The sequence below is a fragment of the Anomaloglossus baeobatrachus genome, chromosome 3 (assembly GCF_048569485.1).
Source record: "Anomaloglossus baeobatrachus isolate aAnoBae1 chromosome 3, aAnoBae1.hap1, whole genome shotgun sequence".
NCBI lineage: Eukaryota > Metazoa > Chordata > Amphibia > Anura > Aromobatidae > Anomaloglossus > Anomaloglossus baeobatrachus.
The window spans coordinates 412824752-412847669 of NC_134355.1; the positions used below are offsets into that span (position 1 = coordinate 412824752).

At 39.4% G+C, this 22918-nt stretch overlaps 2 protein-coding genes across 2 annotated transcripts in view; one reads left to right on the forward strand and one right to left on the reverse strand.

Moving 5' to 3' along the window:
• Window positions 1-8154, forward strand: part of ANGPT2 (angiopoietin 2) — a 54917-nt gene extending 46763 nt beyond the window's left edge. Inside the window, exons 7-9 of the mRNA XM_075340312.1 lie at window positions 206-372; window positions 3763-3893; window positions 6559-8154. Coding sequence (XP_075196427.1) covers window positions 206-372; window positions 3763-3893; window positions 6559-6719 — 459 coding nt within the window. The 3' untranslated portion in view covers window positions 6720-8154. The remainder of the gene's footprint in view (window positions 1-205; window positions 373-3762; window positions 3894-6558) is intronic.
• The window catches only part of MCPH1 (microcephalin 1), a 482323-nt gene that overhangs the window by 268632 nt on the left and 190773 nt on the right, over window positions 1-22918 (reverse strand). The gene's annotated exons all lie outside the window — the stretch shown is intronic.

Here is a 22918-nt window from a genome sequence, read left to right on the forward strand (position 1 = left end):
ATATAAAATGACACTGCCAGAAGGCAGTCAGGGATCTAAAGCACCACTCCAGCAGTGCAATGTAAAAAAAAAAAAAAAGAAGTGGTGCTTTAAAGCCAAGATCAAAAAAAGCAATCTAAGATGCAGTTTTGCAAAACATATAATGCACAAACATTTGTTGTTTTTTTTTACCGAAGATATTTATGAAATGATAATTGTTTCTTAGGGATTTGGTGACCCATCTGGAGAATACTGGCTGGGCAATGAGCTCGTCTCACAACTAACAAATTTACAGCGCTATGTTCTCAAGATTCAGCTTAAAGACTGGGAAGGAAATGAAGCCTATTCACTCTATGACCAATTTTATTTAGGAACAGAGGCCCAGAAATACAGGTGAGAATCTGTGAGACAGAATGAAAATTAGTATATAAAATGAGATAACCTGTGTCACAGAATGGAAGTGTTTGCCTACATAACCAGCAACTCTGCTCTGTACTGCCGCGCAAGAAAAGAATAGAATATACAAATCTTCACACAAAATGGCATAAAATATAGCAACTATTTCACACAGCAATAGCTCAAGTTATCTATCAATCCAATCTGATATATAAGGGGTTGCCTGGGACTTAACGATTGATGACATAACGATTGATGCAATAGAGAGAATCAAGCATATGTCATCACCTACACGGATTAGCTGAAATCTGATCTGGCAGCGGCGGGATATAAGCCAAGCACGGGACGAACATAGGCCCCTACATTGTTTATTGGCCACTACCAAGTACTGTGCTTTATCTCCCATTCAATCATTGCCAGAGCAGATTTCAGCCAATCTCGAACTGATGACCAATGCTATGGGATGAGTATCAATAGTCAAGTTCTGCACAACCCCTTTAAAATCAATAAAAAGGATGCCTATATTAAATGTGAAATGTCAATGGAACTGGTCAGCCCTTTGAGGACAGGATAAAGTAATCAAAGACAAGATTAGTGGTTTCTTACATTATTGTGGGGCTGGTTTTGAAAACATATATCTTAGTAGACACCGTGTTGTCTGTGCTCTGCAGAAATTGTGTTTATGACATGTATACTACGATTAAAGATTTCTCCCTATGTTGCATCAGTAGACGTCTGTCAATCAGTGGTTAAATGCAGAGGAATGTGCATATCATGAATACATAGACGTCTACTGGTCAACAGTGGCAAGCACAGTAAATGTTAGGATGCAAGTTCTCAAAAAACGCTAAAATCAGTCTACTATCTTTTGCTATGTTCAGACAGTAGATGCTGAGGTTAAAATACAATATGTAATTTCCAGTATTCTGCTCTATTGGTTGGTTACTTACCGAGACTAATATTATGGGTTTCAGTCATTGTACTAGAATCGTTATGAGCTGACACGTAATTTTTCAGACCCACTGCAGATATTTTTCAATGACAGATATAGAGCATATAACAAAAGTGAATACGCCACAGTTTTGTAAATATTTTATTATATATTTTCATGGGACAACACTGAAGATATGACACTTTTATTCCAGCTTTACACTAACTACTTTACATTGTATCAAAGTGTAAATTTGGTGTGCCCGCTAAATAACTCAAAACACAGCCATTCATGTCTAAAGTGCGGGAAACAAAAACGACTACACCCCTAAAGTAAATGGCTAAGTTGTGCTCAAAATGTCAATATTTTGTGTGGCCACTATTATTTTCAAGCAATACCTTAAATCTCTTGGGCATGGTTTTCAATAAAGCTTCACAGGTTCCCACTGGAATCCTATTCCACTCCTCCATAATGACATCACAGTGCTGGTGAATGTTAGACCATGTGCTCCTGAACCTTCCATTTGATGCCCCACAGATGTTCAATAGGGTTCAGGTGGACATGCCTGGTCAGTCCATCACCTTTACTCCCAGTTTCTTTAGCAAGGCAGTAGTCATCTTTGAAGTGTGTTTGGGTCATTATCATGTTTAAATATTGCTCAGTTTCCAAAGGAGAGGATTATGCTCTGCTTCAGTATGTCACAGTACATGTTGGCACGCATGGTTCCCTCAATGAACAGCCAGCAGCACTCATGCAGCCCAAAACCATGACACTTCCACAACCATGCTTCACTGTAGGCAAGTCACACTTGTCTTTGTACTCCTCACCTGGTTGATGATAGACACCATTTGAACCAAATAAATGTATCTTTGGTGTCATTAGACCACAGAACATGGTTGCAGTAATCCATGTCCTTTCTTTGCTTTTCTACAAGCAAACTATTTGTGGGCTTTCTAGTGCATTATCCTCAGTAGAGACTTCCGTCAGGGACAACAGCTAAGTAGACCAATTTGACACAGTGTGCAGTGTATAGTCTGAGCACTGACAGGCTGACCCTCCACCCATTTAACCTCTGCAGCAATGTTGACTGCACTAATATGTCTATTATGAAAAGGCAACCTCTGGATATAATGCTGAGCATGTGTACTCAACTTCTTTGGTCGACTATGACAAGGCCTGTTCTGAGTGAAACATGTCTGGATAAACCACAGCTCTTGGCCACTAAGCTGCAGCTGTTTCAGTGTGTTGGCAATCTTCTCATAGCCTAGGCCATCTTTATGTAGAGCAACAATTCTTGTTTTTTTCAGGTAGCTCCTGTGACCAGTATGAGAGTATGTGAGCAATAACAACAAACGCTTGCTCTCAATTCACACCTGAGACCTTATAAAACTAATGAGTCAAGTGACACCATTTTCCCTTTGGGGTGTACTCACTTTTGGTGCCAGCGGTTTAGACATTTTTCGCTGTGTGGTTAGTTATTTAGAGGGCAGACCAAATTTACACTGTTCTACAAGCTGTACACTGACTACATTATATTGCATAAAAGTGTCATATCATCCGTGTTGTCCGATGAAAAGCTATAATAATAAAGGTTTAAAAAAAATATGAGGGGTGTACTCACTTTTGTGATATACTGTACACTAAAAGGACAGTTTACATTTACAGAAACAGTATAATAAAATTAATTTAAGCTACAGTTTTAAAATGGCTTACCCATGTTCCCAAGTTTTTAATATAGAATAATAATAAACAACATCTTGTTTAGTAAAAAGAATTACCGGCCCATAAGCCATACCAGACTACGACTCCATGCTGTGGGCCATGACAAAGCAGAAAAGACAGTTCAAAGTCTACTTTATTAATACTCTTCTCATTCAGCCCTCACTATATTCAGTCCAAACTAAACCTTCCTTGTCATTTGGTGCTAGTCAGAACTTCTATTTCTTTAACGGCAGACACTCAAATGCTTTTGGGGGCAAAGGACAGCGATGGGTCATTACAGTCAGCCAATAGCACAGCTTCCAAGTAAATGCCACAGATTAGGCTGCTAAACGGCATTTCCTCTGGAAATATAAGCAAATATGTGATACATCATGGATGGAGAGTTTATAAATAACTCCGGCACTTTATGTTTCCGAGGATTGGCTTGTTTCTGCATTTATGTTCAAGGACAAGTTTACACTTACTATAACATTACTTGTGATGATCTGTCTATGAGGTTATGGTGTAAACAGTAAATGTGAAAAGTATTGCCGTCACAGATAATAATACACATTTATAACAGAAAGCAATATCTAAAAGTTGGAAGAAACAAGAAAACAGGAACCAACATATTCAATATGAAGCCAGACACGGAAAGCTTTCTATATACACGGTGATAGATTTTTCCATTAATGTGAACCAGCAAAACACTTTACTTCCAACACCAATTCTCTTTCCATTTTCAATTACCGCAGGATTCACCTCAAAGGATATACTGGGACAGCGGGCAAAATAAACAGTATAAGCCAACCAGGAAATGAGTTTAGCACAAAGGATGCAGACAACGACAAATGTATCTGCAAGTGCTCACAAATGGCGACAGGAGGTAGGAACTGTCTTCAATTTTATGGTCTTCATATTTTTACTGGCATTTGCATGCTGCTATTTACTTGGAACTTGAAATGGCCAAAATGTTTTTAGGAAAGTTATGCCTGCCTCTGGACAGTAAAATCAGAATCTCTCTTTCAGGCTGGGATTACAGGAAAACTTCAGTTTTGTTTTGTTTTTTAACAACCAAAGATTTTGGTAAACCGGTCATAAGTTGGGACTTTGCTTTCCTATAAAGAAACATTGAAGTTGCATTAAGCCAAATGTGTGATTTTTTTTTTCCCTGCCTAAAATAGGTTTTCTGTAGAGAGGAGTGGACCCAAACATTAAAGTTCAGTGTTCATACCGAACTTTACAATAAAATCAGTGTTCGAGTGCTTTACATATGCAAACCACTTGATCGAGCATCGCTATGCTCAAGTACGCTTGGTGTTCGGCCCAGTGTGAGCCGCTTGCAGAGTCTGAATGGCTCGCACTTGGGGGTAAAATCACCATTATCTGATGTAGTGTGTACAAAAAATAAAATAAAAAAAGGCCGCCCATCCACCCCGGAAGTGATCTGTATAATGCTGGCTGTATGTGGGTGGAGTGCCAAACTGCCCAATCAGTAACTTCCAATGGGGTTCAAGTCAAATCTGGGTCAGGAACAGAAATACATCTAAAGTCCGGCTGAACCAGCCAAACCGAACTTCCATGGGTCCCACTCATCTCTAGTTTTCTGATTCAATTTAGGTCTCATTTGCTTAATTTTCAAGCAAGTCTATAAAAGTTTTATATCATACAGGTCATAGCAATATGTTGTAGCAAATTCAAATAAACTGCTTAGAAGTCTTAAAATGTATTAATACAAAAGCTAAGCAGAAAAATCAGTGCTTCTCTAGTCTGGCATCTGGTCCATACTCTGTGGTAGTTGGACCAGAGCAGTCTTCATCTCCTTGGCAAGTATCCTTGTGACCTCTGGCAATTACTGAGCCCTGTGACATTATAATAACACAACGCATGTCAAGACAACATGTGAAGACTAGTCAAAACAAGGAGGGGCCCAGGATGCAGGGCTCTGGATAGACGAAGGACCAGAGCAGCGGAAATCCTTTTACTGAACTATCATCAATGCTCTTCTAATGGGTGTATTGATGAGTGAGCAGTGCACTACCATGCTCAGGTGTTCGGTACTCGTATTGAGAAGTTAAATGCTTGGATTGGTGCGACTCGTGTACCAGAATATAATGAAAGTCAACGTGGGACCTGAGTATTTTTCTGGGAAATCTTCTGGAAGAAAGCTAGAGTTCAGCAATGACTTTCATTATACTCAGGTATTCAAGTGGAGCACATCCGAGCATCCGACTGCTTGTTACGAGTACTGAGCGCACAAGCATGGAAAGCTCACTCATTACTAGCTGCGTGTATTAAATTTAAAAGAAAAATTGCCACAGCGTACACAGTGCACCTTGTTGGGTTGGCACGGACTACATTCACAAGTGGAATCTAAGGGAATCCCCCTAGTAATTATCTTAAATCGCCAAAGGAGGTTTGAATGTTGCAACAAGAAAACTTTAAATTAAACTTCTACCTGGCCAAATGCAGCAAAAGATTTTTCAATTGTTTGAAAATCAGATTTGTGGTGAAGTGTAAATAATTCTACACATTTAGAGCATAACTATTTTTTTAAATTTATATTTAATAAAAAGTACACATGAAAATAAGAAATTTTATAATATAGCTTAGCAGACACATTTGCTTAGTTTGCTTCCTAGACTGAAATTCTCAAGTCCCAGATAAAATCTGTCTTCAATGTATACAGATTTTAAATTACTGGGATAAGAGATGGCAGTTGACAGTGACCAGATTCTATCATAGTACGGAGGGGAAGAGAGGTGGGAGGAGCTAGAGGAAGAGGGAGGAACTAGAGGCAGAGGAGTAGCTAGAGACAGAGCTCCTTCCCCCTCTCCCTTTCTGCATAGATCAAAACCAACTGCCATGTCTTATTTTAACAATACAACAGAAAAAAGGAGGCGATCAGACATCCAATGCAATTGAAAATGTATATTTATTGGTGCCAGTGCAAGGCATGGGGATAAGCATACACAGAGGGGCATACAAACGGTGGTGTCCACCAACCACAATAATGCTGACAATAATGATAGTGGTGGAGAGTGTCCGGGGACACCCATCAGACAATGGTTACAATCTCCATATTAATTCCCCTACCATAGGGTATGATTCACATGTCACTGTCTAAGGAGAATCCACAGAGACCCTCCACCATCCAGGCGGCCGATCAGATCATAATACCTATAACAATATGTATACACAGCCCACCATGGAACACCTTAGTACACTCACCGGAGCCCCCCACCCATTTTAACAATATAAAAATCTCTATTCACTAAAGACAATCCCCCAGTAAAACCTGAGAATTTTTGAAAATTAAATATCAGTAAAAAAAGGAGAAAGAAGCAAATTTGTCCGCTAAAATATATATTACACAGTTACTTATTTTCATGTGTACCATTGATTTAAGAAAATAAACAGTAAAGCGACACTCATGTTTTAAATAAAATAGATCTCAACACTTAGTAATTAAAAATTAGAATAAAATATGTCTTATTGAGTTACTTAACCAATGCACTATGGAGTTAATCTTTTGATGAATTTTCTTACAGGCTGGTGGTTTGATGCCTGTGGCCCCTCCAACTTGAATGGGATGTATTACTCTTTGGGGCAGAATACAAATAAATTTAATGGAATCAAATGGTACTATTGGAAAGGATCAGGGTATTCTCTGAAAGCAACAACAATGATGATTCGGCCAGTTGACTTTTAAATACAAATCTAAAAAGCTCCTTTCATTATGGAAAAAGTTGCAAGAGCAATAAACATTAAAAAACACGATTAAAGGCTCATATCTGCCGCCATGTCGATTGGAAATTAAGCAATACTCTAGAAAGTGGACTACTTTACTAAAGGGAATTATTGAAACCCATATCTACAAGACTTCAAGGCAGCTTTGACACGGCCTTTGAGAAACTTTCTGCTGTGTGTAACCTTTATTTGTATGTAAATAACTGGAACTGTGAAGTACCATATACAGAAACCCAAAGTTGTGCCTGGCTGCAGACACATACTTGCAGTCTTCGTGGCAGCCTACCTGCAAACCACTTTGTATTATGTTTTGTATTATGTGGTGTACATATGACTGTAAATTAACTGTATACAGATTTTTGTTGTGTTAAGCATATAAATGAGAGTAACCCAAATTATATTTTATGACCTGTTTACATATTTTAGGTTATTAAAGGTAATCCCATTTCTTAATGGTAAAAAAACCAAACGTGCAAATTCCACATGTAATCGAGGTACGATTCAAATTACCAATGAATCTTGACTTCTCGCTAAGATTGAATGGTTTGTATGACCTGCATAACACAATAGTAAACTGGTGAACAAAGGTTACGGATCTAGCAGATAAGATTACATTTATAGATACCTACCGTATTTTTCGGATTATAAGACGCACTCCCCCCCAAATGTTGGGGGAAAGTGGGCTGGTGCGTCTTATAGTCTGCATGTAGGACTGCGGGGAATGAGGGTCATCGGCGGCACGAGCAGGCTGTAGCAGCACCTGCTGTGACCACGTGGGCCCGCTCATTTTATATGCATCCTCCCACCCATCATCTCTCAGCGCTGAAACCGGCGCTGACAGGTGGGCGGGATGATGGGCGGGGGGTGCGCGCATAGTAAAAAACTGGCAGCATGATCACCCCTGGCAACTACAGCCTGGAGTGATCATGTGCGGCTGTATTCACTGCCCCCCGCGCATCATCATCAGCGTGGGTGGCAGTGAATAAGTAAGGTATACTCACCGTTCCCCTGCAGCATCGCGATGTCCTCCTGTCTGCCGGCCAGCTGATCTGTGTAGAGAGCGGTGGGCACAGCGATGACGTCATTCCTGTGCGCACCGCTAGTCTCAACACACATCGCGAGCCGGCAGACAGGAGGACATAGCGAGGCTGCAGGGGAACGGCTCCACACAGGTTAGCGGCGCTGCTGCTCACACAGAGAGGAAGATGATTGATGCTGCTGGAGCGAGGAAAGGCGAGTATAAATGTTTATTTTTTTCTGTGCCATAGTATACAGGCCATATAGCAGGATAGGGGTATATAGCAGGATGAGGGCATATACTAGGATGGGTGTATATTATGAGCAGGATGGGGGTATATTATGAGCAGGATGGGGGTATATAGCAGGATGGGGTTATTTAGCAGGATAGGGGTATTTAGCAGAATGGGGGGTATATAGCAGGATAGGGGTATTTATGAGGATGGGGGTATATAACAGGATGGGGGCTATACCAGGATGATAGACATATATACAAGGATGGGGATCATATACAAGGCAAAAGGATCATTACCAGGATGCAGTACCTTAGTAGAGAATTTAGGGACATTACCCCCATAACAGCATCAGCAGCAAAACCTCGCCCCATAAGAGTGTGTGATAACCACATTTTTTGCTTAAAATTTTATTTTCCTATTTTCCTCCTCTAAAACCAGGGTGCGTCCTATAGTCCTAAAAATACGGTACATGAGTATAATTCAAAAAAAAGACTGAAGACAAAGAACACTTGTGTTCATAGAGGCGATCATGGATAATGTCACCGGTAATAGTTACATAGGATGGATGGGGGAAGTCAATAAAAACCACTTTGACTTCAGTGTGATCCGCACTATTCTCTGCAATCAAGTTACGTTCAAGCTGTAGAAAGGTTTTATTGGTAAATTAATTTGGACTATTTTATTCTCAAACCCACTTTGTACAAACCTATTATAACAGGAGAAGCAAGTTAAAGTTTATCCAATCAAATGTTGCTGGACATTATAATAACCTGAATTAATAATAACCATTTTAAAAGTTACAGAATTATTAAATAAAGAACCCGTCCAGTCTTATTTTGATAAAGAATCAGTGCCATTCTTCTGTGTAGCATATAACTAGTATTGCATTTCATTCAAATTAAAAAAAAAAAGGTGGATAATCTGCAATACCGGTGATGGCTCATGGGCAAAAGTAGGAGTCTTTCTATAAAACAAAGCTAAACAAAAATAACTATATTCTAAACCACCGAAAACCTCTTTAAATTATGTTGAAAGTGTTTGCAAAACTTCACAGCTTGCAGTGGCAGCAAGACTTGCTATATTACAGCCAACTGCATATTAAAGCAATTTTCTCTGATATATCTAGTCTATGCAAGATCCATTTTATTTGTGTTGTATACATCATTTTTTTCTATTTTGATATAAATAGCTAGTAAATGTATGTCCTCTGAACACTGTCATTTTTTTTGTAAACCTAGACCGTCTTCAATAAATGAGTCATTATTTATTTTCCTGTTTTCATAGAATGTAACCGTCTCATAAAGTTGCATTTTTTACATTGCCGAGTCTCATTTCTCTAGATTTCGCAAAATGTTATACGTTGTGACAAATATTAAAATTATTTTCACCATACCAATTAGGAATTGAACTTTTCTCGCTCTAACACAAGCACATTACTAAGGGTAATTTGCAATAAAAGTTTTGTATAAAAAATGTTTCCTATTTATTGAAAGAAACATCAAGGAAAAAATGTATAGGATAATAAAACGGATTCATTAAAAGGCACTGGAAATATCTGTGCCTTTTACTTGTCATGTTTGCCCAAGACACTGTGCAAGTGTTCCTTGCAGTGTAGATTGTTTGTATGCCTTAAATATAAACCCTTCTATTGCACTGGCCTGGCAGAAACAGTTTTCCCAAGCTGCAAAGAGCATAGAGTGAGCCAGGCACGTACGCCCATGTTTCCTTTGACAACAGTCTTCGCGCCAGGCAGGACAGAGGCCCCCGTTCTTGAGACAGGCAATGTTGCGATCTGCCTGCGCCATACAGTTATCATAGCCCTATGCATAGACGCATATAAATGTCAGCAGAAGAACCACGGTTATTAGAGGCAAATACTAATATATACAGTAATTCACATGTAGTAATGAAAATGATAGAACATCTCTAAAACGTGTACAGAAAAAGGTCATCATATACGATATTTAACGTCGTACAGTTCCCAATCTGAGGAATATCAGTAGTAATAAAAAGCCTACAACAGATAGTGACATAGGAAGTGGAAATAAGACTGGAATAGGGAATAATCTAGACGATTACATTGCCACAAAGATAAAGTATGGAAAAATAGCAGGATGTTACATATAGATATGTAATAAAAACCAAACAAACAAGACAAACTATGAACAATTTTAGAAAAGAGGGCTCCAATTAATAATTTAATGAGCTTCCCGAAGAGTCCACACCGTGTCAATTAAATCCACCTTATTATGTGGTAATGCATATTATGCATGTGCCTAATTCTGGATTATAGTTCTGTGAAGAAAACCAGACGGTAGCGGAAAATAGAAGGTGTAACATATCTCTTGTGAAAGCAATAGGGCCTAAAAGGGTAACATCTAACAACATCTTTATAGAGGACCAAGAAGTGAGTTAGGGATTTAGAAACGCTAATTTTCTGTCATGAAGTGACTACCAGAGTTACACAAGGTACAAGGGAGCCCTATGTTGAGTGCTGCAACACACAGGGTACACCGGAAACACAATACAACCATGGGCCCAGGCTCTAGGTAGAGGGCAGTGGGGTCACTTCCTACATTCGCCTAAGGCTGTTCCCTGTAAACTCTAACATCACTATACAAGTTCTTCCCCTCGTCGTCAATCACGTGCCTAATCCCTGGCTTACCCTGAAGCCACCCTGGCTAGTAAGAAGGCCGGCGGAAGCACTTGTCTCACCACTACAATAATGCAAAACAAGGAAAGGGAGACAGACAGGGAAAAAAATAGATACAATAAGGAAAATTTTCCAAACTTCTCCAATGCAGCTAAACAACACAGCTTCAATTATCATGACACCTCAGCTTCTTCCACAGACTGGCTCCTTCCAACATGGATAATTTAGAAATGAAGATTCTATAACCAGCATTTGATGGTAAGACATGTGACCATTTATAGCTACAGATAGGATAAGGATAGCTACACAGAAAAGTGTCCTTAACCCCTACAGCACCAAAAGAAAATAGTTACATTTAAATGCAAGCAGCAGACGTGCATAATAAGGCGTTGTGACCTTCTGGTCCCAGACTTGCAAGAGGGCTTCCCTAAGCTGGGCACACCCATGATATTTTCCCTATCCACTTACTATAAGCCAGTAGTGGAGGCCAGGCCAGGCCAGTATGCTCTTCGGATGCACGGTAGATTTTGATTTCTGACTTTGGTATGTATTATATAAAGTAATTAAGTGTGAGAATTGAGCCCTGGATTCCTTTTAAGAACCCTATAGGGAATTCAGGCATTTTAAAAGGGTATTCAGGCATTTCAAGTTAACTGAAGCTATTTAAAGGTGGAATATATACTGTGTGCAAAATAAACATCTGCGGGACATTCAAATGGAGAGTTTCAGGCTTATTTGTATTGTCTACTGGCCTGGCTTGTTGGCCCTTACAGTTAAAAGAGCATCATCTGAAAACAAGGATAGTCTTTTTTTTTTTTTGTCCCCTACTAAAATTCCATAAACGTGTGTTCAAGCTTTGAGTGGATTTGGGGCGGCATGACACCGCTTGAAAATGGTGGAAAAATGAGAATACAGATGATACAAGCCTTCAACAAAGAAGCCACATACCTTCCACTCAATATACATAACGAATAAAATGCCTTCTAGTACATACACTCAAAAGAAGGACAATGATTTCTTAAATATATAAAAGTACAGTCTGTGATCATCTACTAGTACACCTAGATACTTCCCTGCAAGTAATTTTTTTACTCCTTTTTAGGACAAAAGCTTTTTGCAGAACATTAGTATCAAGATATACAATGTTACATAGTTACATAGTTACTTAGGTTGAAAAAAGACCTAGGTCCATCTAGTTCAACCTTCCTCCACCAGTTCTACATTTAGTCACTAAGTCATTTATAACTAACAATATTTTGTGTACTGAGGAAATCATCCAGCCCTTTTTTAAAAGCTGTTATAGTATCTGCCATTACTACCTCTTGTGGTAGGGCATTCCACAGTCTGACTGCTCTAACTGTAAAGAACCCTTTCCTATTTAGCTGTTGGAATCGCTTTTCTTCCACTCGCAGTGAGTGCCCCCTGGTCCTTAGTACTGTCTTTGGAAGAAATAAGTCATGTGCCAGTCCTTTATATTGACCACACATGTATTTATACATATAAATGAGATCTCCTCTGAGACGTCTTTTTTCTAAGCTAAACATATCTAACTTTTTCAACCTGTCATCATATGGGAGGCCTTCCATTCCTTGTAATAGTCTAGTTGCCCGCCTTTGAACTGACTCTAACTTCTGAATGTCCTTTTTAAAATGTGGAGCCCAAAACTGGATCCCATATTCCAGATGTGGCCTTACAAGTGATTTATAGAGGGGTAACAATACGTTGGGATCACGGGATCTAATCTCTCTTTTTATACACCCTAAAATCTTGTTTGCTTTAGCAGCTGCTGCTTGACATTGAGTGCTGCTGCTCAGCTTATTTGTAATGAGAATACCCAAGTCCTTCTCCTGTTCTGTAGTCCCGAGTTTACTTCCATTTAATGTATACGCAGCTATAGGATTACTCCGTCCTAGGTGCATTACTTTACATTTATCAACATTAAATCTCATTTGCCAAGTATCTGCCCATTCTGACATCTTATCCAGATCTTTTTGTAATATTGTACTATGCAGGTCAGTTTTTAATATCCTACATAGTTTGGTGTCATCGGCAAAGACTGACACTGTACTATCAATCCCATCCACAAGGTCATTAATAAAGAGATTAAAAATAATCGGTCCAAGCACAGATCCCTGCGGCACCCCACTGCTGACTATAGCCCATTTAGAGAATGTACCATTTATGACTACTCTTTGTTTCCTATCTTTTAGCCAATTCCTTACCCAGTTGCATATTGTGTCCCCTAGTCCTTGCTTCTGGAGCTTTAGTATAAGGCTATTATGTGGTACAGTATCAAATGCCTTTGCAAAGTCCAAATAAATCACATCAGCTGCATTACCAATATCCAGGTTTGAACTTACCCCCTCATAGAACCCCAACAGGTTGGTTAGACACGACTTATCTTTCATGAATCCATGCTGTTTGTCAGTTATCATATTATTTTCTGCAATATATTTTTGCATGTCATCCCTTAAAATGCCCTCAAAAACTTTGCATACTACTGATGTCAGGCTTACTGGACGGTAGTTGCCTGGATCTACCCTCTTACCTTTCTTAAATATCGGTACCACATCAGCAATCCTCCAATCCTGAGGCACCAACCCTGTTACAAGTGAGTCTAAAAAGATGAGATACAGCGGTCTGTCGATTACGGAGCTCAATTCCCTCAATATTCGTGGATGAATGCCATCTGGCCCTGGGGATTTGTCAATGTTTAATTTACTCAGACGTAGGCGTACTTCATCTTGTGTTAAATTAATTATATTGGGTGGTGAACTTTGATTTTTCACTTGTTGAATGATCCCTGGTACAGTCAGTTCCTTGGTGAATACAGATGAGAAATGCCTATTTAATATCTGTCTTTTGTTTGTCCTCTATAACTAACTTGTTATTATATTTTAAGGGGCCGATACTATCCTTTGTTTTCCTTTTGGCATTAATGTATTTATAAAAGATTTTGGGATTTATTTTAATGTCATTGGCGATTTTTGTTTCAGTAGCTAATTTTGCTTGTTTGATTTCTTTTTTACATTTCCTATTGATATCTTTATACTTCTGAAATGCTATTTCTGTATTCTCAGCCTTTAAGATTTTAAATGCCCTTTGTTTTTGTTTTATTATACTTTGTACAGTCTTATTTATCCATAGTGGTTTCTTTTTATTCCTGGACATTTTATTACCAGAGGGTATACGTTTTTTTACAGGACTCTAGTAGCATATTCTTAAACTTTCCCCATTTATGTTCGGTATCCCCAGTTACCATGACTTTGTCCCAATCTACACATTTAAGCTCTTCCCTTAATTTGTTGAAATCAGCTTTCCTAAAATTCCAGGTTTTAGCATTCCCCCTTTGAAATGTTCTATTGAATATTATGTTGAAGCTTACCATATTATGATCGCTGGTGCCCAAGTGCTCCCGGACCTGTAATTGTATCCGGTCTATTTGACAGGACCAGATCTAGCAAATTATCTCCCCTGGTCGGTTCACCTACCATCTGAGAGAGGAAATGCTCTTGAATAGTAGATAAGAACTTACAGCATTTAGCAGAACCAGAAGATTCTATGTCCCACTGTATGTCTGGATAGTTGAAATCCCCCATAATAAGAACCCGATTATTATTATTAGCTGCCTTTTCAATTTGTTCCAGCATTTCACCCTCTATTTGTTGAGGTATGTTAGGAGGCTTATAGCAAACTCCAATTAGCATTTTTCCATTATTCCCCTCCCCATGTACATTTACCCATACTGACTCTACATTGTTGCTGTTCCCCTCAATGTCATCATACAACACAGGTTTTAGGTTAGATTTAATAAATATACACACCCCACCACCTTTTTGGCCTTTCCTGTCCTTCCTAAATGTACTATAACCCTGTATGTTTGTCACCCAGTCATGGCTTTCATCATGCCCACCACATCATAATCCATGGTTGACATAAGAGTCTCCAATTCATTCATTTTGTTTGAAAGACATCTTGCATTTGCCAGAAGACATTTAATCCTATTAACACCTTTATTACTCCTAGCCTCCCTACGTTCCTTGTATGTCCCATCCCCCCCTAATCCTTCATTGACCCCTACCGTCTCACTGTCTCTATCTGCTCTCTCACCTTATTTGCTCCACTACCCTCCCTCCCCCCCGATCCTAGTTTAAAAGCGCCTCCATCCGTCTGACCATTTTCTCCCCCAGCACAGCTGCACCTTCCCCATTGAGGTGCAGCCCGTCCCTACCGTAGAGCCTGTAGCCGACTGAGAAGTCGGCCCAGTTCTCCATGAACCCGAACCCTTCCTTCCTGCACCAATTTCTAAGCCACATATTTATCTCCCTAAGCTCCCGCTGTCTTTCTAGTGACGCTCGTGGCACCGGTAGTATTTCTGAAAACACCACCTTGGAGGTCCTGGACTTCAGCTTCTCTCCTAGTTCCCTGTAATCATTTTTAAGGACCTTCCACCTGCCTCTAACTTTGTCATTAGTACCAATGTGCACCATGACCGCTGGGTTTTCCCCAGCCCCACCCAGCAATCTGTCTATCCGATCCGCAATATGCCGAACCCGAGCACCCGGCAGACAACACACTGTTCGGCATTCACGGTCTCGGCGACAGATGACCCTGTCTGTCCGCCTAATTATAGAGTCCCCTACCACCAACATCTGTCTGGGCTTTGCTGCACTCCTATTTCCCTCCTTCCTACAGCAGTTGTTTTCCTGGTTGCTAGGAGCAACATCCTGCTGTAGTGACCCTAGTCCAGGCCCTTCATTCCTAATATCAGCCAAACAGGCATATTTACTAGGTTGTGCCAGGTCTGGACTAGGCTCCCTGACACTTTTCCCCCTACCTCTTCTTCTAACTGTTACCCAGCTACCTACTTCTGGGTCCTGATCTTCCCCACCTCCACCCTCCTCCATATCACTGGCCCCAGCCAGAGAAAGCTCAGTGAGCTCTAAACTCCTCTCCAGGTTTGCAATGCCCCTTAGTGTTGCAAGCTGCTTATTTAGATCAGTTACCTTGGCTTCCAAATACGCAACATGCTTGCATCGAGTGCAGACATAGTCACCCTCGAACGGCTGCTCAAGGCATGCATACATCTGACAAGATACACACCTGGTAGCATTGTCCATGGAGTACCTATTAAATGGGGATAAACGTTAAAGTAGTAAAACAAAGAGAAAAAAAAACAATGGAAAACGTATAAGGATAAATTCAAACTATGTTCTTGTGTCAAACTATGTAATTGTGTTGAAACTATGCACTTATCTTAAATTCAGCACTTTACTTGAATTCAGCACCTCGAACGCTCCGCACCTCGCTTGCACTGGCTGGTTTATATAGATGTACAATGACTACCAGAAGCTGCTAGAAGCTTCTAGAAACAGGTGTGACTAATCCTACTAATTAAATCACAAGACTAACTTTTTTTTTTTTTTTTTTCCTTTTCACAGAATCACAAACAGACACACAATTCCCTAATGAAATTCAACAATTACCGTTATCACCACTATGTAATTGTGTTGAAACTATGCACTTATCTTAAATTCAGCACCTCGCACGCTCCTCAGTTCAGCACCTCGCACGCTCGTTACATTTGAACACTAGTGGATTCCAAGCAGGGTGGATTTGATTTAAATCTAACTGATTTAAATCACGATTTAAATCACAATTTAAATCACTAGTCAGTAAGGCTTGATTTAAATCAGTGATTTAAATCAAAGTTTCTACCTAAACTAGTTCTTGCTACTTTAACATGCAAGTAGATGAAGATTTTTAGAATCACTTTTTATATTACTTTTTTCTCCCCAGTTTAATGGGTTAATCATTCATATTTGGACACCACTGTCCTGTTGTACTTAGGAAGGAGAAAAATAATCCTGACCTTAATAACAATTTAAATAGATTTATTCAACTGAAACAATAACAACATTACATCATAAGTTATTTGCTTAAACAAACATCCATGTTTGTTAACTAATTTGGCTAAACAAAATATATATATATATATATATATATATATATATATATTTTTTTTTTTTAAGAAACTTAGACTGTCAGCCCAGCCGACACATGAAAAACTTAAATACTACTGTCCCTGCTGTCCTCTGTAGCTCACTTGTCGTCATCTTCATCATCATCTTCTTCTTTGTTCCTATTCATAAATTGGAAAAGAAAAACAAGCTTTCCTGCTTTATTGGGTCCCAACCGATTTCTCAATTTAGAATGAATGAGTCCAAAGGAAGAGAATATTCTTTCAACGCCTGCAGAAGAAGCTACTGCTGTTAAAAGTGAAATCATTACTTGAACAGTCTCTAAATCCAAGCACTTAAGTGACTTCCACCAGTTTACTGGTGTGACCTTCCTTAAAATATCTTCAGCAAACATATATTTCTTGAATGGTTCCCCATTAGCTCTGAAGTTTATTATAGTTGGCATTAAAGATGGATGATTGCTGGATACCCATGTGATAGCTAACTCATCTTCCTCAGCACTTAGGTTTTGACCCTGATATTGGATATTGACAATATTTGCCAAAAAATGAGCTGGAGTCAGTGCTTGTCCCATTCGTTTGTTTACTGCTTGTAATTTAATTCTGTCCATGTGTAGTTCTGTTTTTAAGTGTTCACTCAGTTCCTTCCAAATTTCAACAGCATCCGCAATAAAACAGCTATTTTTCTGTATTTTGTTTAAAGCCTGAGGGATAGGTTTCAGGAAGCTCAGCATATGTTCAACATTTCTCTTAAGCCCAATGTTGAGGATTTTGGCCGTGACAGTGCCATCTATTTTATCTCGATTTTCTTCACAAAGTGTCATCAGAATAGGCCAGTTTTTGATATACTGCTCAAAACAGTCCACCACAGAGTTCCATCTAACATCTTGTGGGAGCGTTAGCTTGGTTCCACCCATCCTTTTCAGAGCTGCTGCAGAAAAATGATTATTACGGAAGTATTTAGCAATTTCAACAACATTAGCCTTTATTTCTGGAACACTTAAGTCTTTGGCTAAGAGGTGCAGCAAATGAGCACTGCAACCATATGTTATTAGCAGCTTTGTATTCCCTCCCTGCTCTTCTAAATCTCTTCTCATCTTGGATACGTTTGCAGCATTGTCAGTGACCAAACTGCGTACTAGACATTTGAATTTTTGTTCACATGTCGTTATAGCTTTTACTGCCACTTCTTGTAAGTATTCTGCTGTGCGTGCATTTTCTGACGTATCAGTTGTTTGTGCAAGGAAGACTTTACCTTCTTCTGTTGTTATACAAGCACATACAATAGGATCATTGTGGACATTACTCCAACCATCAATACTTAGGTTAACAATTTTACCCTCCAGAGCTGTTGCACATTGCTCAATTTCTCTGTCATACACTTGATCCAGCAGTTTCCCTGCAACATCAGCTCTGCTGGGTGGACTGTATCCTGGTCTCAGTGACTGAACCATATAAATGAAATGTGGGTTCTCAGTCAGACGGAAAGAAGAGTTCGTTGCATAAATAAACTGGGCAATTTTTTCATCAATCAACTCTTTTTATAATCTGCTAGTTCTTATCACAAACCTATCTATGGTGGTTCCAGGAGGTAAAGGTTTTTTCTTCCTTTTGGGTGATGGTGATATGTGGCTGTGGGTGTCTGATGATGATGCTGCTGCTAATGAAGCACTATCCTGGATGGATAACTCGGAAACTGTAGAACAGGATGATGGTGATCTTGGAGGTGGATAGTTTCCAGAATCCATGAGTTCCCCTAAACAAAAAAAGTCAATGCTGTTATTTATTGTTTATTATACAATTTCTGCTTATTGTACACAACACATCACTGCCCCTGCCCCAAAAGGAATATTTGTTTTTCTTCATAACTGTACCAAATGACAGTAACATGCAGTAATAATAAGAAATATAATTTTTCTCACACATGACAGTTCAGTCTTTAGAAATAGGATTCAATAAAAATGTTTACCAACCTGAAGATCCTGCCTGTTCAGAAGTGTTTCTTTGGTCATCTTCATCACCGCACTTCTCATGATGATGCCTCATTCGCGCCACCAGGCCTTGCATCTCTTTGTTGCATCGTTTCCATTTTACACGCATGCCTGCCTTACCGATAGGCGAAGGAGCTTCATTAAAATATTCCCAAACTGGGTCTCTTTTACGGCCTGCTGCCATTATAAGGAAAGAATGTAATAAACCTCAGATCGTACACACAAACAGATCCAGACTTGTCTGTCTGTGGCTATGCTGCAGTATTGTGCTCAAAGTTTCACTTTCATTTTCTTGTCTGCTTGCCCTTCCTCCTCCTCACACTTAGATTCACATTCTTCTTGTGTTGTGCAGATCTATTCCACTCCAAACAATCAGAAACATATTGTCTAACTTCTTGGACTTGGCACTGAAGGGGTTGATTCTGTATTCATAGGTTTGTAGAACAATAGGATTAAGGTCTTTTTCTCAACTCTGTTCATGTTGTAATATTTTTGCCGTGAAGAAGAGGCTGGGACTTCTGCGGAGTCAAATTCAGTTTTGAGAACTGCGTAAGTAAAGCGAGTGTCTGTGATAATATAGGAGAGAAACTGCCCACTAATCCTACAGAAACCTCTGGAAGAGCATGGCATTGTGAATGTTACACATATACAGCCTTTATTCTACTGAGTTAAACAACTCAGCTTTATCTCATGATGGAAGAACCTTTGGATAGTAAAATATTTTCCTCAAAAAGCAGTTTATTGAAAAAAATCCAATTTAAATAAAAAAAATCCGATTTAAATAAAAAAAATCCGATTTAAATAAAAAAAATCCGATTTTTTTGATTTTTTTTTTTAAAAAACATTGATTTTTATCCACCCTGATTCCAAGTTGGGTACATGAAACACTGTGATATATAACAGTTTGGGTTTTTTTGTTTTTCTTTTTTAAATAAATAAAAATAAATAAACTTTGGCACCACCTTGGGCCCATTTGTAAAGGGATAAGAAGTACTTTACTTTTTTCAGAATCACCCATAAATATTTTGTGTAATTAATTTACTGATTCTTCCCTTGGAATTAACGAACATTGACAAGATTAATGTATAAAATGATAACAATAGTAAGGTGTAATATACAGCTGAACTAGTGTAAACATTTATAATCTATTACTGAAAGAAGCAGCAAAAAGTTATAAATAAAATTAAAAAGGAAAACATGATCCAGCAGTTATACATTACCCACAGTTTTTGGGCTGAATTAATGGAAAGACAAGCGGAGCTATTAACGCCAGGTCATAGAGAAGGATTCTGTCTATTCTTTCTGTGTTTCTTGGGAAATAATAGCTTCTACCATTCATAGCGTTACCATAATATAAGAGTCCATGGCATAAGCTCTCTGCCGACTTTGTGGTTCTCATGTTTTGACCTTTACAAGCCATTAGGCTTTGTAGTTGTAGACTTCTTCTGTTTTTAATGAATGTCCTGCTGAGGCACTAAGAGCTAATAACTGCATAACTATCTTAATAACCAGTGATTAAGACTCCGTTTCATAATTTCCTTTCAGCTATAAACAATATGCACTGCAACTTTTCCTTTGTTAAAAATGAGTTTGAAAAGTAAATTTCACTATTCACTAACTTTAGCCAAGTTAATCCCAAAGAGCATTCTTACTATGTACAGTATAGGAAAGTATACAACCTGCAAAATCACAAGAGGGTCAAGGGTAACCATCACCACTAGCGATAGGACTTCAGCTATTGTTTCTTTCTTAGCAACATTGTCGACTCTACTAGTACATCAAAATTGTGTTAGCGTTGATGGAGGACAAAGTAAAACAGTTTGTCAAACGCTTGACTCCCCCGCCCCAAAAAAAGTGTGCTTTCTCAACTTTCAAGAAGCACTCCCAGTAACATTTTTACTGTTTACAGTTGTGTGTATGTGCATTTAATGTAGTGTGAGTGTGTTACCTTCCACCACTCTCTACGGTATCCAGTGCCAGTAGTTTTCTCTTCTCAATGATGTCCCCGCAAATTAAACCTGATGGCTGATTCTAGATTTACAATGAACTTATAGCAGGATAAGGCACAGCCACAGTGTAGGAGATGTTGAGGTGCACTTGTAGGTTTCCACACCATATGTCCAGAGAATTAGAAACAAGGCACTCTCAAATGGTGATACAAACGAAGAATTTATTAAGGTAGCCTTCATAAGACAACTTAATAAAAAGTTGTCTGATGAGGCCACCTGGCCGAAACGTCACATGTTGCTTTAAGACTTATGGAATAAATTCTTCGTTTGTATCACTATTTGAGAGTGCCTTGTTTCTAATTCTCATTTACAATGAAAGCCTATAGAGTCTTGATCTGATGCCCCATAAACTGAGTAACCTGAAAGCCGTACTTTTCATGCGAGTAGCAAATAGTACGGCTTTCAGGTTACTTGCTGCTTAGCGAGTATTTCCCATTGATTTACATTGTGCCCGCTACTCATAACGAATATGCAAGTAGCGGACAGTACTCGCTCAACACTAACCAGGACACTTCAGCCACCACCTTTCACTGACTTTTAACACACTTTGGGTTCAGTCTTTCCCCAGTTTTTCGACGAACATAATGTTTCCCGTGAGACCCAAATAAATTAAACTTGCTTTCATCACTAACATGAACTGTGGACCACTTCTTCTATATCCACACAACATGATCCTTTTGATTTTTTAGGCTAATGAGAGGTTTGGTCACTGCAGAGTGGGCTTTCAGTCCAAATGCTCGTAAATGTCATGGCAAAATATGACGAGACTGATTCTTACCCTGTTCAGTGCTCAACTAGCGAGCATTTCCAACTGCAGTGTTGAAATGTTTACTTTTGGAGATTCTTCCCATTATCCTGTCCTCTCTTGCATTTGTATTTCAAAGGCGAACAGCCTTTTTGGGGAACTTGAATGAGTTTGTGATGTTGTAAATATGCAATATTCTCAAAATCACAGACTTGGAATAACCAACTTCTCTTACTATGGCTGAAAGGGTCACCCCTTTGGCCTTCATTTGGACAACCTGCTGCTGGAGGATTTCAGTCACTTTGGAATAGCCCACCATTTTTGAAAAGCCAGTGCAAACTGGAAAGTTAGGGGTGCTTCACACACAGCGAGATCGCTACTGAGATCGCTGCTGAGTCACGTTTTTTGTGACCTCATTAGCGATCTCGCTGTGTGTGACACTGAGCAGCGATCTGGCCCCTGCTGTGAGATCGCTGCTCGCTACACACAGCCCTGGTTCGTTTTTTTATTGTTGCTCTCCCGCTGATAAGCACACATCGCTGTGTGTGACAGCGAGAGAGCAACAATCCTGAATGTGCAGGGAGCAGGAGCCGGCGTCTGACAGCCTGTGGTAAGCTGTAACCAAGGTAAACATCGGGTAACCAAGGTGGTTACCCGATATTTACCTTCGTTACCAGCCTCCACAGCTCTCACGCTGCCAGTGCCGGCTCCTGCTCCCTGCACATGCTAAGTTAAGCGGTGTGAGCTGGTAACTAAGGTAAACATCGGGTAACCATACCCGATGTTTACCTTAGTTACCAGTGTCCGCAGCTTCCAGACGCCGGCTCCGTGCAAGCGCAGCGTCGCTTGCACTTCGCTGCTGGTTGGGGCTGGTCAATGGTCGCTGGTCAGATCTGCCTGTTTGACAGCTCACCAGCGACCATGTAGCGATGTAGCAGCGATCCTGACCAGGTCAGATCGCTGGTCGGATCGCTGCTGCATCGCTAAAGTGTGAAGGTACCCTTAGGCTGTTAGTTAAATAGGATTTGTCAGATAATTAAGGAAATTCGCACCAGGTGCCAGATTAACACCAATAACTTGCAGGTATCTGAAATTTTGATCAGTGCTCTTTTTCATTTATCTTATTTACTTTTTTATTATATGCTTTCAATAAATTTAATTATGAAATAAGCTTAAAATACTGCAGGCTGGATCATGTTAGGCTATAATCACATAGGACTACATAATGACCTTAACATTTAGGAAACTGTTATTCTCTCATTTTGATCTCCAGTGTATATGTAGATATTTTCACAAGTCTGTCAAGTTTTGAAATACCTTTTTAGCAGCCAATTATACAAAGTACATTTTTGTTGGAAACCGTTTACGCTTAGGTCATGTGACATCAAGAAAATGTATGTGCTCTGGAGAATTGCATGTCAGTACAAAAACACTGGGTGTTAGTTTCACCAAACATTTTAGTGCATCTTCTTATTCTGCATCTATCCCTGTCCCCTCTTCCTTGATTGACAGCCCTTACATTGCAGGGCA